This window comes from Sarcophilus harrisii, chromosome 6 (assembly GCF_902635505.1).
Source record: "Sarcophilus harrisii chromosome 6, mSarHar1.11, whole genome shotgun sequence".
In the NCBI taxonomy this organism is placed as follows: Eukaryota; Metazoa; Chordata; class Mammalia; order Dasyuromorphia; family Dasyuridae; genus Sarcophilus; species Sarcophilus harrisii.
In genome coordinates this window covers 193,859,751-193,874,445 of record NC_045431.1, presented here as the reverse complement: position 1 = coordinate 193,874,445, position 14,695 = coordinate 193,859,751, and the positions used below count along the sequence as shown (strand labels likewise).

At 41.1% G+C, this 14,695-nt stretch overlaps 1 protein-coding gene across 1 annotated transcript in view; it reads right to left on the bottom strand.

Moving 5' to 3' along the window:
• The window catches only part of SLC49A3 (solute carrier family 49 member 3), a 51,394-nt gene extending 37,259 nt beyond the window's left edge, over positions 1-14,135 (bottom strand). Inside the window, exon 1 of the mRNA XM_023506219.2 lies at positions 13,611-14,135. Coding sequence (XP_023361987.1) covers positions 13,611-13,763 — 153 coding nt within the window. The 5' untranslated portion in view covers positions 13,764-14,135. The remainder of the gene's footprint in view (positions 1-13,610) is intronic.
• Between the last annotated feature and the right edge of the window lie 560 nt (positions 14,136-14,695).

The window sequence follows — 14,695 nt, the reverse complement described above, 5'->3', positions numbered from 1 at the left end:
ATTTAGAAGGGCAGAGATTCCCGAGAACAGGCACAGCAGGAAGGCTTCGTGCAATACAGCCATAGTCAGCATCCATCTAGTTCTTTGAGGTCTGCAAAGCACTTTACATACATTATCTCATATGAGATGATACAGGGATAATTATCCCTAGTCCACCATGAAGAAACTAGGGCTCAGAAATTGCCATTCGCCCCTCATTACACAATCAGTGTTAGAGTTAGGATCTGACCCAGGAAATGTTGGAATCCAACTCAATCGGCAGCATGTTATGGCCACCTTCTGTATGGGGCATTCGTGGGTACTGGAGTACGTAAATACAAAAATGAGACAGGTCTCTCAAGGTTCTTAGATTCTGCTGGTGGAAGGGAAGAATAGTAATTCAAAAACAAGCAAATACAGGATACATACAACTGGGAGGCTTCCAGACCTAAACAGCACGGTTATTTTTTGTTTGGTTGGTTTTGGATGGTACAGTAGATAAAACCCCAGCCCTGGAATCAAGAGGACTCCTCTTCCTGAGTTCAAATCTATCCTCAGACACTTATTGGCCATGTAACTCTAGGCAACTCACTTAACCCTGTTTGCCTCGGTTTCCCCAACTGTAAAATGAACTGGAGAAGGAAACGGAAAGCCATTCCAGTATCTTTGCTGAGAAAACCCCAAATGGGGTCACAAAGAGTGGAACACACTGAAAACAACTGGTGTAAGTCCTAAAGAGCTCAAGCTTGGAGATGACAAACCAGCAGGAAAAGCTGATGACTCAGCAGACCCAAAGAGAATTGGTTCATCTCTCAAAGCCTACGCCCTTCCCTCAGGGCTGAGTCACACATGGGGTGTGTGTGTGTGTGTGTAGGACTGAGGGCAGGGGTGCAGGGAAGGGCATACCTAATAAGCACAGTAACTGGGAAAGCCTTTTGAAAGAGCTGGCACTAGAACAAGTGAAGCTTGGGGATTCCAGGGATATAGAGGGACAGGTGGGAGGAGGGCATTCTAGGCAGAGAGAAGGAGATGGGACTGCCCAGAGAAGTTCAGAGAGCCAGATCCCACTGTCCTGCAGACCCAGGGATCAGAACAGAGATCAAATAAATCCATAGGGGAGAAGGGGCTGGCCCTGAGCCCACATTATCACCCTCGATCTGAACTCCTCTCCTCCGGGAGTTATCTTGTTGTCCCTAAAAGCAAGATTTAAATTAAATTAAATTTTAAATTTATTTTAATTTTATTTTTTATTTTAAAATTAATTTTAATTTAATTTAATTTAAAATTTAAATTAAAGATCTTTCGCACATAGGGGTGACTTTATAAATCTCCAAGGCTTTCAGATTCCTTCTCTTCACTGATCATCACAAGATGTGTGATCAGTGATTAGAATCTAAGTATTAGGAAGCTTGGCCAGTCTTCAGCCAAACAAGCAATTGATGAGCAGAGACAGAGAGAGGGATGGTCAGTTCCTGGTCAAAGTTACACAATGGGGCAGCTAGGTGATTCAGTGGATAGAGCACCAGCCCTGAAGTCAGAAGGACCTAAATTCAAATCTGGCCTCAGACACTTAGACCGTCCTGGCTGTGTGACCCTGGGCAAGTCACTTAACCCCAATTGCCTCAGCAAAAAAAAAGTCAAAGTTACACAGTGACTTACTGGCACTAAGAATCCAGGTTTTCAATCTCCCTTTTGCAGGACACGGCTCACCCTACTGCCTTGCCTCAATGAGCTCATTAGGGAAAGGTTAGATTAGAGAAGTAGCAGAGCCATCAGATTTTAGCTCTACAGAAGACCTTAAGTAGAAAGGAAGGAAAAGGTGGAAGAAAGTTACTTCCCTTTTTTTGCTGTTGAGAGATAAGGGGAGCAGGGAAGTGGTGGGGCATGTATTCCTGAGAAGTGAAGTGAAAGGGGGAAGTGTTACTTATTGGCAGCATGTCAAAAATAAACAAAACTCAAAACATCAATTTCTCTCGAGCCCCTTTGGAGGAGATGGCTGCCTCGTAGCTTCCTTCTGCTCTGGGGAATGAAGTCATTTCCTGAGCACTGATCTGAGAGGCAGGAAACCTGGGTATTATCCCAGGGTTACCATTGGGGGGCTACATGACTGTGGGCAAACCAAGTTCCTCTCTAGGGTCAGTTTCCCCATCTATAAAATCAGACGAATGGACTAGATGTCACTAAGGTCCCTTCCCGTTCTGATATTCTGTGATTCTGAGACCAGTCTTGTTGCCTGGTAACATCCCTCGAGGCATGTGACTTCCCCTTTGCAATTAAAAAATACTTGTATAATTACATGAAATTATGTCAATCTACGAGCAAAAGAAAAACATTTAAGACACTCAACAACCTAGCCTTACCTTACCTTTAAGGAGACACTACTATCTAGTGGAAAGAGCTTTGATTTGAAGTCAGGAAGACCTATATTCAAATCCAGCCTTGAACACTTATTAGCTGGGAGCCCATAGAAAATCATTTTACCTCTCTGAACCTGTTTCCTTGTCTTTAATAAAAAGATAATAATACCTTAACTCGGGGCAGTTTTGAGGATCAAATGAGACAGTACCTGTAGCAGACTTTGAAAACCTGAAAGAGTTACGTAAATGTTAGCTGTTCTTCTTAGCTATCCAAACTTGCTTCCCTGTATTCCCCAACATGTTCCCTCCAATCCAGTCTCACTGATTTCACTGCCCACTCATGCTTCAGTGCCCCATCCCGACCTAGAATACAGTCCTCCTCTTTCCTCTGCTCCTGCCCAATCCTATATATCTTTCAACACCTACTTTCATGAATCTTGCCTAAAGTTCTATCCCACTCACTCCAACAATCATTTAGCAAATGTTTACTAGGCGTCAGGTATTATGAAGGCTCTGAAGAAATAAAACCAAAAGGAAAAAATTCCTGCCCTCCGGTAAATAGAGTATCCTCTTTTAATTCCAGTGCCTTCCCCCTTTTAATTATTTCCTTTTTATCCTGTACATCATTCACTCTGTATATATTTGTTTGCATGTAGTCTCCCACCTTATACTTTAGACTCTAAGGGGTCCTCAAACTACGGCCCGTGGGCCAGATGTGGCAGCTGAGGACATTTATCCTCCTCATCCAGGGCTATGAAGTTTCTTTATTTAAAGGCCCACAAAACATAGTTTTTGTTTTTACTATAGTCTGGCCCTCCAACAGTCTGAGGGACAGTGAACTGGTCCCTTATTTAAAAAGTTTGAGGACCCCTGCCTTAGAGTATAAGCTGCTTGCCTTTTGTCTCTGGAATCCCAGTGTTTAGCACAGTTCCTGACACATAGTAGGCACTTAGTAATGTTTATTGGTTGATAGAATCCATCAGAGATAGATAAGTAAATACAAAATTTATACAAAGCAAATATCAAGTTATCTAAAGCAGAGTTTCTTAAACTTTGCCTCTTGTGACCCCTTTTTCCCCAAGAAAATTTTGTGTCCCTGAGTATATAGGCAAATAAAATAGGTATACAACATTAATAGATAATAAATCATAATTTTGAGACCTCATACATTCAATTAAGTGATCCCATATGGGGATTAAGAAGCTGGGATCTAGAAGAAAGAAACCCTAACAATTTGAGAGAGAAAGAGGAATCTAGGAAAGGTCTCTCATAGGAGGCTGCATTTGAGCAGAGTTGGAGGAAGAGAGGCAGCCAATTCAAATTGATCTCTCCTCCTTCACATGACATTTGTCCATACCTAACAGGTAAGCCCATGTTCACAATGGATCCCATCTTTACCATACAAGGAACAGTTAGAGATCCATAAAGGCAAGAATCTAACAAAATGTACTCCTTTTCCTGTTTTCCCCTTAACCTTGCAAAGAGCAGGACATGAAAGAGAGGAACTCAGTAAAAATATGTCAACTGACTAATTTTTTTTAAATAGTTATTCTCTTGTTAGAGACAGAGAGCAACACGGGAACTAGAATTGCACCAGAAAAATCCAAGTGGCCTGAACCCCTCTCCTGTCATTGTGCCTTTCCACTGTTTCCACAGCACAGCTGTGCTGAACAAATGCATACTGGGCTGTGGCTGCAGGGAGGAGAAGCTAGCACACACCTGGTAAGGCCAATAAGCCCTGTGGATGTGAGCACTTGAAGGAGAAGAGAATCTCTGGTTTCAGTTCTGGGCCAGGGAAGACAGCTGTAGTTTCAATCACAGGAGGGACCGCAGGGGCAAGATCATATGCTGGACACTGTGGTTGGGGCTTAGGAGTGGAAAGGAGAGTCCAAAGGTAGGCCCAAGACAGACTTCAGAAAGTAACAGTAAGAAGGACCTGCAGCATGGGGCATTATTCCCCATACCTTGGGACTACAACTTAATTACATTAATATTGGCTAAAAGCAAAATAAAATAATAAGTAAATAAATATGATTAGCAAAGGAGAAAGAACCCAACTACAGACAGTTTCTATGGGGATAGAGAAGTGGGTTCATATTTAGAGAAAGATGATGGAGCTAAAAAAAAAAAAAAAGTCTCCTTTTTCAATAAGAAACACCAAATGGAACCAAGCACAAAAAGAGTTCTTGGAATAATTTAACAAGCACTTTGAAAAGCAAATAAGAGAGACTGAAGGGGAAAAAATAAGAGCAATCCAAGAAAATGAAAATAAATCAAGTGGAAATGGAAAATCAAAAAATCAAGAAGAAAATAATTCCTTGAAAATTGGAATTGGGCAAGGGAATTTAAAAAATGAAAAAATAGAAGAGAAAGTGAAATAAATGTTTCACTTTCTGGACCTAGAAAACAGACCAGAAGAAATAATATAAAAATAATTGGACTACCTGAAAATTATGATTTAAAAAAAAGAATCTTGAAACAATATTATAAAAAAATTATCAAGAAAATTCCCCTAAAGTTCTAGAACAAGAAGACAAAGTAGAAATAAAAAAAAATTACCAATTACCACCTGTAAGAGATTCCTAGAGGAAAAATTACAGGAATATCATAGTCAAGTTTCAAAGTTCTCAGGTTAAAGAGAAAGAACTGGAAACAAAACAACAAAAAAAGAAAATTTTAATTTAATATCATAGCACTACAATAAGAATTATCTACCAGCTACCATGTTGAAGGATCAAAGATTTTAGCATACTATATTCTGCACAGTAAAAGATCTGGGGTTATTATTATACAGCAAAGTTAAGTATAATCCTGAATAAAAAAAAATTCAACAAATTGAAAGATTTATAGGTATTTGTGACACACAATAAAGCAGAACTTAATGGAAAATTCGACATATAACATTCAGGAAAAATATAAGGTAGACATCAAAGACCAGTTATATTGGATTTAATAAGGTCAAATTATTTACTTCATATATGTGACAATATTAGCAGTACTTTTATGATTGTCATCATCATTTGGGTAGTTTGAAAGAAATGCTTAGACTGAACTAAGTATGATAAAGTGAATTTTAAAAAATGTGTAGGGAGAAAACAAAAGGACTACATGTCTCATACAAATGAAGCATAAAAAGAAAAATTGATATAGAAGAAGCTATAGAGGGGAGAGTGGGTAGTGCTGGAACCTTACTTTTATAGGGAATGGGTTAAAGAGGGAACATCATACATATCTAGAAGAGTATATATAAAAGCTTCTAAATTCAGCAAGAAAGAAGATGGCAAGGAGATTGGGGGTGAGAGTAAGGAAGGGCCTCAGGTTAAGGAATAAAAGGGCAAGGCAGGGGCAAGATCATATGCTGCACACTGTGGTTGGGGCTTAGGAGTGGAGAGGAGAGCCCAAAGTGTGGCCCAAGACAGACTTCAGAAAGTAACAGTAAGAAGGACCTGCAGCATGGGGCATTATTCCCCATATCTTGGGACTACAGCTTAATTACATTAATGGAAGTAAAAGCAAAGAAATGAGGAGGGATTGGATAAATAGGGTAATAAATTAGGATGGTGAGGGGGGAAAGGAAGGAAAAAATATACAACATGTAATTGTAGCTTAGAAAGTGAATGTGATGAATTTTCCAATAAAACAGAACTAGATAGATTAAAAAATTTAATTTAACAATATGTTGCTTTCAGGAAATATTTTAAAGTGAAAGATATACACAAAGATAAAATAAAAGGCAGGAGTAGAATTTAGTGTGTAAAAAAGCAAGAATGGTAATCATGATCTCAGACAAAGTTAAATTAGATTTAATCAAAAGTGAAAAATAAAAAAAACTACATTATATCAGCAATATTATTCAATATCATTTCAGACCATTTACTTACCAAATATTTAGACAGTATAAAATACCTGAGCATATGTCTACTAAAATAGAGAGAGGAACTATATGAACATAAACATAAAATATTTTTATACAAATCAACTCAGGTATAAATAATTACATAATATTTACTTCTCATGATTAAGGTAAAACTAATATAATTTTTTGAATGACAACTTTACCTATTTAATCTAATTATTCAAGGCCATTCCAATTATATTACAAAAATTATTTCACTGAGTTAGAAAAAGGTCAAGAACTTCAAAGAAACCAAGGGGAAAAAAAGATATAAAGGAAGAGATTCATCAGTATCAGACTCTAAATTATATTATAAGATTTATATTTTTATATATATATAATTATACATTGTTGAAATATAAAAAGGATAATTTTAATTATTTTAAATTTCAAAATTCTTGTATAAATAAAACCTATGTAGCCAGGAATAAAAGAAATGCAGAAAATTGGTGGCAGGGAACCTTCATAGATAATCTCTCAGATAGATATCTTCTCAGATAAGATGTGATTGGATTGGAATTTTGCTATGATGTAAGAAATGAAATGTTACATGATTTAAAAAAGCATGAAAAGACTTGGACTTATAAAGGGAGATACAATCCACCTTCAAATGATAGGAAGAAATAAGCATTGATCATATATATATATATATATATATATATATATATATATATATATGAGGGTATATACATATATGTATGTACGTATATGTATGTGCATATATTTACACATATACATATATATCTCCAAGCTTAATTGGATGAGAGGAAGGACTAAAAAAAATAAAGTTAAACGTGCACAGAAAAGAACAAAAGAAAAACAACAAGAAAGCAAAGAAAAGCTGGGTAGCTTTGAAAACAAGATATAATATTTATTATATAAGTTTTCTTGAAATGGAAATTCATTGTTTTACATTGAATACTCTTTTATGATCTGCTGTGTACATGGCAATGTTTGTTTTTTCTTTTCTCATTTTGTATTTTAAAATAAAAAAATACAAAAGGAAAATTTAAAAAAAAAAAACATAAAGAGGAAAGGGCCTTAGGAGTTCAATTTTCCAAGAAAACTTTCATCCTGTTTAGGCATGAGGTCCTGTTCTTAGGAGGCAGGACAGGTATTTTGGTGTACATGGGAGTGAGGGAGGGATGGGGGAAATTGGAAAGGAGGCAGGGCCCAGGAAGATTATGAATGGACCAATACTACATCCAGGGTCTGTGTTAAAGACATGTCTTCCTCAAAAAGGGAAAACAACCACAGGCCAGACAAACATGGAATCACATATTTAGATCCAGGTTTTACATCAGAGATCAAAGCCTCCTCATTTTGTAGATGAGGATATTGTGGGCCAGAGAGGGTAACTAACTAAAAGTAAGGTCACACAGAAAACAGAAGAATTCAAATTTGAACACGGGTCCCATGATTTCAAATCCAAAATTCTTGTTACTTGTATAATGTGGTTTATTCCTGTTCCAGTGTCAATGTGGGTCTGAAGCATAGCAAAGGCTTAATGGAAATCAGTGGCAGCTGTTTATGAATTACAGAATAATGCAACCTGACCATTGAAAGGGTCCTTAGCAACCATCTGGTAGTATGCTACCTTAGCCTACCTATTGAGTGGCCAATCGGCCTCTGCTTTTGGGTCAGTGACTGGGCCATGGAAGGCATCGTGGAAATGGTGGGACAATCCGGCTCCTGAAGAATGAACAGGATTCAGAGAGGGAAAGCAGAGGGTGAAGGCAGGAGGAGAAACATAAGGAGAAAAAACAACCCTGGAAGGTAAAGAGAAATGAGGAGCTTAATATGGCTGAAAGGTTTCTGTAGGGAAACAGTGGGAGAGCAGGCTGACAAAGTGGGAGGTTAGAAATAGATCATGAAGGGCTTTGGATGCCAAACTAAATTCTATTCTAGTCAGTGGGAAGCAACTTAAAGGTTTTTGAGAGTGACAGAGAACTGACTGTTCCAACTGGCATCATGAGTGGGAAGGTTTGGAGAGGGAGAGACTAACATGATGACACTGTTGTCCAGATGTGAGGTGATAGGCCTGAAACAGAGCAACTGAGGGGAATGGAAGGGATAGATATGAGATAAATTGTGGTGACGGAAACAACTGGACTTAGAAACCAATAGAGTATGAGAAGAGAGGAAGAAGGAAGAATATATTTTGTATGTGATTTTGAGGCAATGAGCCTGGAAGGTTGGTAGTGCCATCAAAAGAAACAAGGAAGTTAAGAGGACAACTGATTTGGAGAGATAAAAAATTCTGAGCCATTCCCTAAATAGGAATCCTTCCATGACATCCTGAGCAAAGGCCATTCAGCCCTTAAAGGGCTGATGGGAAACTCCCATATTTAGAAACAGCCTATCCCATCGTTTTAGGCAACTCAAAATTGTTAGAAACATTTTCCTTATGTTGAGTCAAAATGTGCCTCCATGCAATTGCCATAACAGCCTTTCAAACATTTGAAAGCTACTGTGTCTTCCCCTCTCCATCCCCAATTAAATCTTCTTTTCTCTAGGTTAAACATTCTCCAGTTCCACCAAACTTTCTTCCATCTGGAACATCCCAACTTTGGAGAACTAGCAGTAAATCAAGATAGAAAACATAAGATAGATTCAGAACTAGAAAGGGTCTTATAGGTAATCTACTCCAAGCCCTTCATTTTATACATGAGAAAACCGAGGTCTAATGAATAACTAACTACTCGTATACACAGTAAGTAGCAAGTAAGGATCACAAGGATCACAAGAATCTTACACTCTTTACATCGTGTAGGAAGACATTCTGAAGGGAACTGGAGATGCAGACTCAGGACTGAGTCATCTGTGACAAAGTGGAGCAAATGAATGAGATTCCCACTGAAGAGAAATGAAGGACAAAGTACTTGACCCAAGACTCAAAGAAGAAAAAAAGAATATCCTAGGGGCAGAATCAAAAGTGTATACAGCTTGCCAGTCATCTAGCATTTATTAAGCACCGACTATGTGTCAGGCAATGGGCAGCGAGGTGGCACTGAGCATGGAATCAGAAAAACCTGGCCTCTGCTTTCTGCCTATGGGATCCTATGCAAGTCATTATGTGCCTCAATTTCCTAATCTATAAATGGGCTGAAGAAAGAAATGGCGAACCACTCCAGTTTCCCTGCCAAGAAAACCTCAAAGGGGGTTATAAAGTGTCAGACATGACTCAAACAAATGAATAACACCATGTGCAAGATATATACTACTTGCATAAGTACATGAAGTTATATCAATCAAGGAGCTTATAATCTCATGGGAAAGGGGCAATATACAAACAACTTTGAATAAATCAGAGATAATCTCAGAGGGAAGGCATTAAGAATTGGGAAAGACTTTGGGCAGGACTTTTGCTAAAACCTAAAAGAAGCCAGAGAAACTAGGAAATGGAAATGTGGAGGAAGAGTTCCAAAAATGGTGAACAACCAATGAAAACATTGCATGACACAACAATATATTTCTGTCCTGAAGACGAGTGGACTCATAGTTCAAGCAGTTTAGCTAGAAGGGACTTTGGAGATCTGAGCCACTTATTTAACAGACGATGAAACTTAGGTCTAGGGTGGTTAAATGACTCAGAAATAAGCAGCAAAGTCAGCATATGAATCCAGGTCCTTTTGCTCCAAAATCAGTCTTAGGAAAAAATAGAAACCTTTTGGGAGAAAAAGTAATGATACATTAACTTGGAGTTTATGCTATCCAAAGAGGAGAAAGCTGGTCACAGTTAGACACATTCTCTGACTCTGAGTAGCCAAACTAACAAAGTCTTAGAAAGAATAGGTAGCATTGCTTTGCCAAACACTCCAGAAGGATTAATGATTCATGAATTCTCAGTGATGAAATTCTGTCCCCACACCCTTGTTATTATCCAGGGAAAAGACACTTGGGCAGCAGGTGGAATGGCCCTAGTTACTCTGGCACCACTCCTATTTGATTAATCCATGTAGAAGCCAAGTTGATGGTATCAGTGAGGGCCAGGTGTGGAGGAAATAAATCTTGGAGAGTTGAATGCCTCTTTGTAAATAATAGCAATGGAATTAGTCAATTCCAGTCTCCCAAATAAGGTGGGAACAGGGAATGGGGGAGGGCAACAGATGTGCCAAGGCCAGGGGGAAAGGTGGGCACAGGGGAGAGCAAGGATTATCTGCTAACACAGAGTGGGTAGAACAGAATTTGGAACAGGAGTCCCAAGGTTTAGAACAGGGGTCCTCAAACTACGGCCCGCGGGCCAGACGCAGCAGCTGAGGATGTTTATCCCCTTCACCCAGGGCTATGAAGTTTCTTTATTTAAAGGCCCACAAAACAAAGTTTTTGTTTTTGCTATAGTCCAGCCCTCCAACAGTCTGAGGGACAGTGAACTGGCCCCCTATTTAAAAAGTTTGAGGACTTCTGGTTTAGAACAAGGGAAGTAACAGTGCATATACTAGATCTACTAATCCATCTCCACCTGGCTATACCATCAGCATCCTAAAGTCAACATGTCCAAAAATTAGCTTATTGTCTTTCCCCGCAATATGCTCTTCTCTCTAACTTCACCCCATTTCTGCCTATGACTCGTTGTCTCCTCACTCTCTCTCTGATATGCAAACCACTTACCAAGAAGCCTGACTATCTAACTGTACATCTCTCTATCATTTCTCTTTGCCAAATGTCAAACCCTAGTAAAAACCTATCTTATCTATGTCAAGTAACTAGTTTAGGGTCACAGAGCTAGGTGACCTGAATTAAAGAATGTCCTCTCTTTTCTTAGTTAATGTATATTGTTCACACACAGATAGAAAACCTCCTGACAATCTAGTCAGTTTATGATTGGGAGATTCTGAGACCAGAGAAGAAGTACTTAAGTAGGAAATGCTAGTATTAATTAGTGGTCTCTCCCCTTATCTTTTTAATTGCAGATTCCTAATAATGGACAATTTCTGACCATCTATTGCACCCCATTCTCCAAGCAAATTTACCATATGGCTTTGTGCTGTGCTTATCCTGTTCCTTAGTCCTACAATTTCTTCTCTTCATCTTTCCCTGACTACTTCCGTTTTATCAGTTCAGTTCTTAATTGCCCCTTTTTTGAGGGGAGTGGGGGAAACCCACAGGTAATTTGGAGTTAAGTGACTTGCTCAGGATCACACAGCTAATAACTGTGACATGTTTGAGGCCATTTGAACTCAGTGTTTTCATTTCAGAGCCAGTGTTCTATCCATTTCTTCTAGCCGCCGCTAGAAGAAAAACCCAGTTTTTTTTAAGATAGTTTTTCTTTTCTTTTTGGATTCTTCTCAACACCCCAACTCCAATTCAATACCTTCCTTTTGGCACTTTTACAGCTCTCTAAGCTGTATGTATACTGAGATGGTGTCTTATCACTCTATTAGTATCTCATCTAAGGGCAACAGCCATATCTCATCTAAACTCCCAATGTGATTTAGCATATCTTTTGCACAGCTGGTATATGATTGATAAAAATGTTGCTCTATTAGTATATTGCATTGCTCTATCCTATAAGAGGAAAGGATCCTTGTCCTAGAGAGAAAAAGTTGAGACCGTCCAAGATATGACAAAGCTCTATTGTAAGGGTGAAATTCCTCTGAAATAGAACATGTGCAAGATCCAGGCACTGACAGTCTTCTGATATACTCCCCAGCATACAATGCCCACAGTGCTCAGAAAAAATCAACATATCCCTTACCCCTCATACACACATCCCCACTGGAAGAAGCCCTGCTGGGTGGATTCTGATGCATTAGATCCTTTTAAAATTTCATCCAATAGAGTTGTGGCAAGACTGGGGAGAGAAGGAAACTTCCCTCACTTGTACTAAGAGACTATAAAGGTTCCACAAGCCCACAACAAATATCCATTAAATGCCTAATATACACCAAACATGGTGCTGGGTGGGTGTATAAATAAGGGTAGGCCTCTAATCTCATGGATTCTGGTAGAAAGACAAGACAAAAGGAGAACTGTCATACTAACTATCACAACACTAGTATATTTTGTGGTTGTTCAGTCATGTCTGACTCCTCATGACCCCATTTCGGGTTTTCTAGGCAACAATACCAGAGTGTTTTGCCATTTCTTTCTTTACATTTTACAGACAAAGAAACTGAGGCAAACAATGTCACAGCTAATAATAAGGCCAAATTTAAACTCAGGAAAATAATAAGTCTTCTTGACTCCAGGCCTGGAGCTCCCCTTTGTACTACAATGTTGTTTTACAAATATTTTCATTTGATCCTCTAAACAACCATAAGGGATAGGCAATCTTATGATTTGACAAACTGACATTTGACAATCAGGGAAACTGAGGCAAACAGGGGTCAAGTGACTAGTTTAGGGTCACATAGCTAGTCTAAGGCCACCAAGCAGCCTCACTTGTACTTGTACTTCTTGTATTGTACTGTCTTGTACTTGTACTTCTCTACTTCTTGTACTTCTCTACAAGACAAAGACCTGTATTAGACCAGAAGTGAAAGGTCATAACCACCAGAGAAACAGGAGGTTTCCTAGATGGCCAATAATCTAAGTTGGGTTTTTAGAAAGAAGAACTGTTGGTTCAGACTACACAAGCCTCATAGTATAGTGGACAGAGAGATGGTTTTGGAGTCGGCAAGACCTGGACTCAAGGCTTGTTTCTGATAGTTGGTGATTACATGACCCTGAGACGGTAGTAGCAGTCTCTCAATATCCTTAGGATAAGGATAAGTTGTCCTTAGGCAACTCAATAAGAGTTTCATTTCTAATTGCAAGATAGTTAGGGGATCAGCAATAGCAGTGGGAGCTTCCTCACAGGTCTAGATTAGATCCAGAAGGAATTTTTTTTTTTCTGAGGCACTTGGGGTTAAATGACTTGCCCAGGGTCACCAGCTAGGAAGTGTTAAGTATTTGAGACCAGACTTCAGGGCTGGTGGTCTATCCACTGCACCAACTAACTAGCTGCCCCTCAGAAGGCAATTTAATAAAGGTACATTCAGGTCCCACATCTAAGCCTTTCTGGGGGCTTCCTGCCCTCTCCCACATCCTAGCATGCTCAGCAGATGACTAGCTCCGCTCCTCCATCCCACAGCTGGAAGACAGAGAGCTGGGATCTCAGTCCTGCAAGCACGTTCCTTCCCCTCTCTGGGCCTCGGTTTCCCCCTCTTCCCCGTCTGGGCCTGACGACTCACTCCAGTTCCTGCTTCTTTGCACAGCCCACAGAACAGCATGAGACAGAAGTGGCTGGTTTCCGATCGGACTAAGTCTCTGGGTGCCTCCGCCCCGCCCGCCGCCCAGCTCTGGGGTTCCCGTGAGGAGAGGCCCGGCCAGCCCGCTCCCGATCCTGGGGTGTCGGCCTCCCCTGCTCCCGCCCCCCCGCGTCCCCGGCTCCGCACCATAGCATTGGAGCAGTTGAGCAAGGAGACGACCACAAGGAAGAACCACCGCCGCTTGTAGGTCTGGTAGTGGGGCAGGCGGCTCAGAGCGCTGGGTTCGGCGCTCCCCACCGCCGGAGGGGTCTCCGGGTTACCAGGGCCGACGTCCGGCATCCCCGCGGGAAGAAGGGACTTGGCAGGAAGACTCCCCCCGGCGCCTTGTGGCTCGAAGTCGGCTGCGGCGCGGGACCGGTGCGGCCGGAGGAGCCCACGTCACAGCCCAGGCGCGGTCTTGGGCTCCACCCGGGGTCCCCGGCTTATCGCTTTGCCAGCGTCCACCTCCCGGCCCCAGCCTCCCGCCTCCATGCCGCACGTGGGTGTCTCCTTCACAGCGTGACGCCACCCGGCCGGCACCGACCCAATCCAGCCCACTCCGAGTGGGGAGGCGGGGATCTGGAAAGAAAGAGCGGGGAAGTGGGTGTGCGTGTGGAAGGGAGAAGGGAGGAGGCGGGACCGGGGGGCAGGAGGGGGTCCGGTGCCAAGAGCCGCAGCACCTGGAGCGCTTCGGAAAAGCCGGTTTGGGGTCTCAGATCTCAGAGCCTTCCAGATATCTGGCTGTGCGTGAACCTCATTTCCTTCTAGGGTCTCTGCCCAGCGATGGGGCGCCCTGGGGAAGGTCATTTTGTAACTAGAGCTCACGGTGAGAGACAGTTTATAAACACCGAGAGGGACACTTTGTAACCACTTGTGATTTGGGACTGAAGTGGTTTATCTGTCAACCAGTATTTATTAAGAGCCTACTATGGATCATGCACGTAGTGTGCTGAGTACTGGGTTTACAACGAAAGGCCAAAAGAAGTCCCTCTTCTCAAAGAGCTCGTAATATAATGGGAAAGACAACATATAAACAAATCTGGATGTTAAAGAATAAACTGTGAATAATCTCCGAGAAAAGGTCAAGGGCTGCGTCTGGTAGAAAATAGGACTTTTAACTGAGACAACAAGTAGGGAGGGAAGCCAGAAGGCGAAGATGAGGAGGAAGAGCATTCCGGGAACTGCAGGCAGCGGGTGGAAACTCGTGGGGTGGGGGGTGTAGAGGGCCGGCC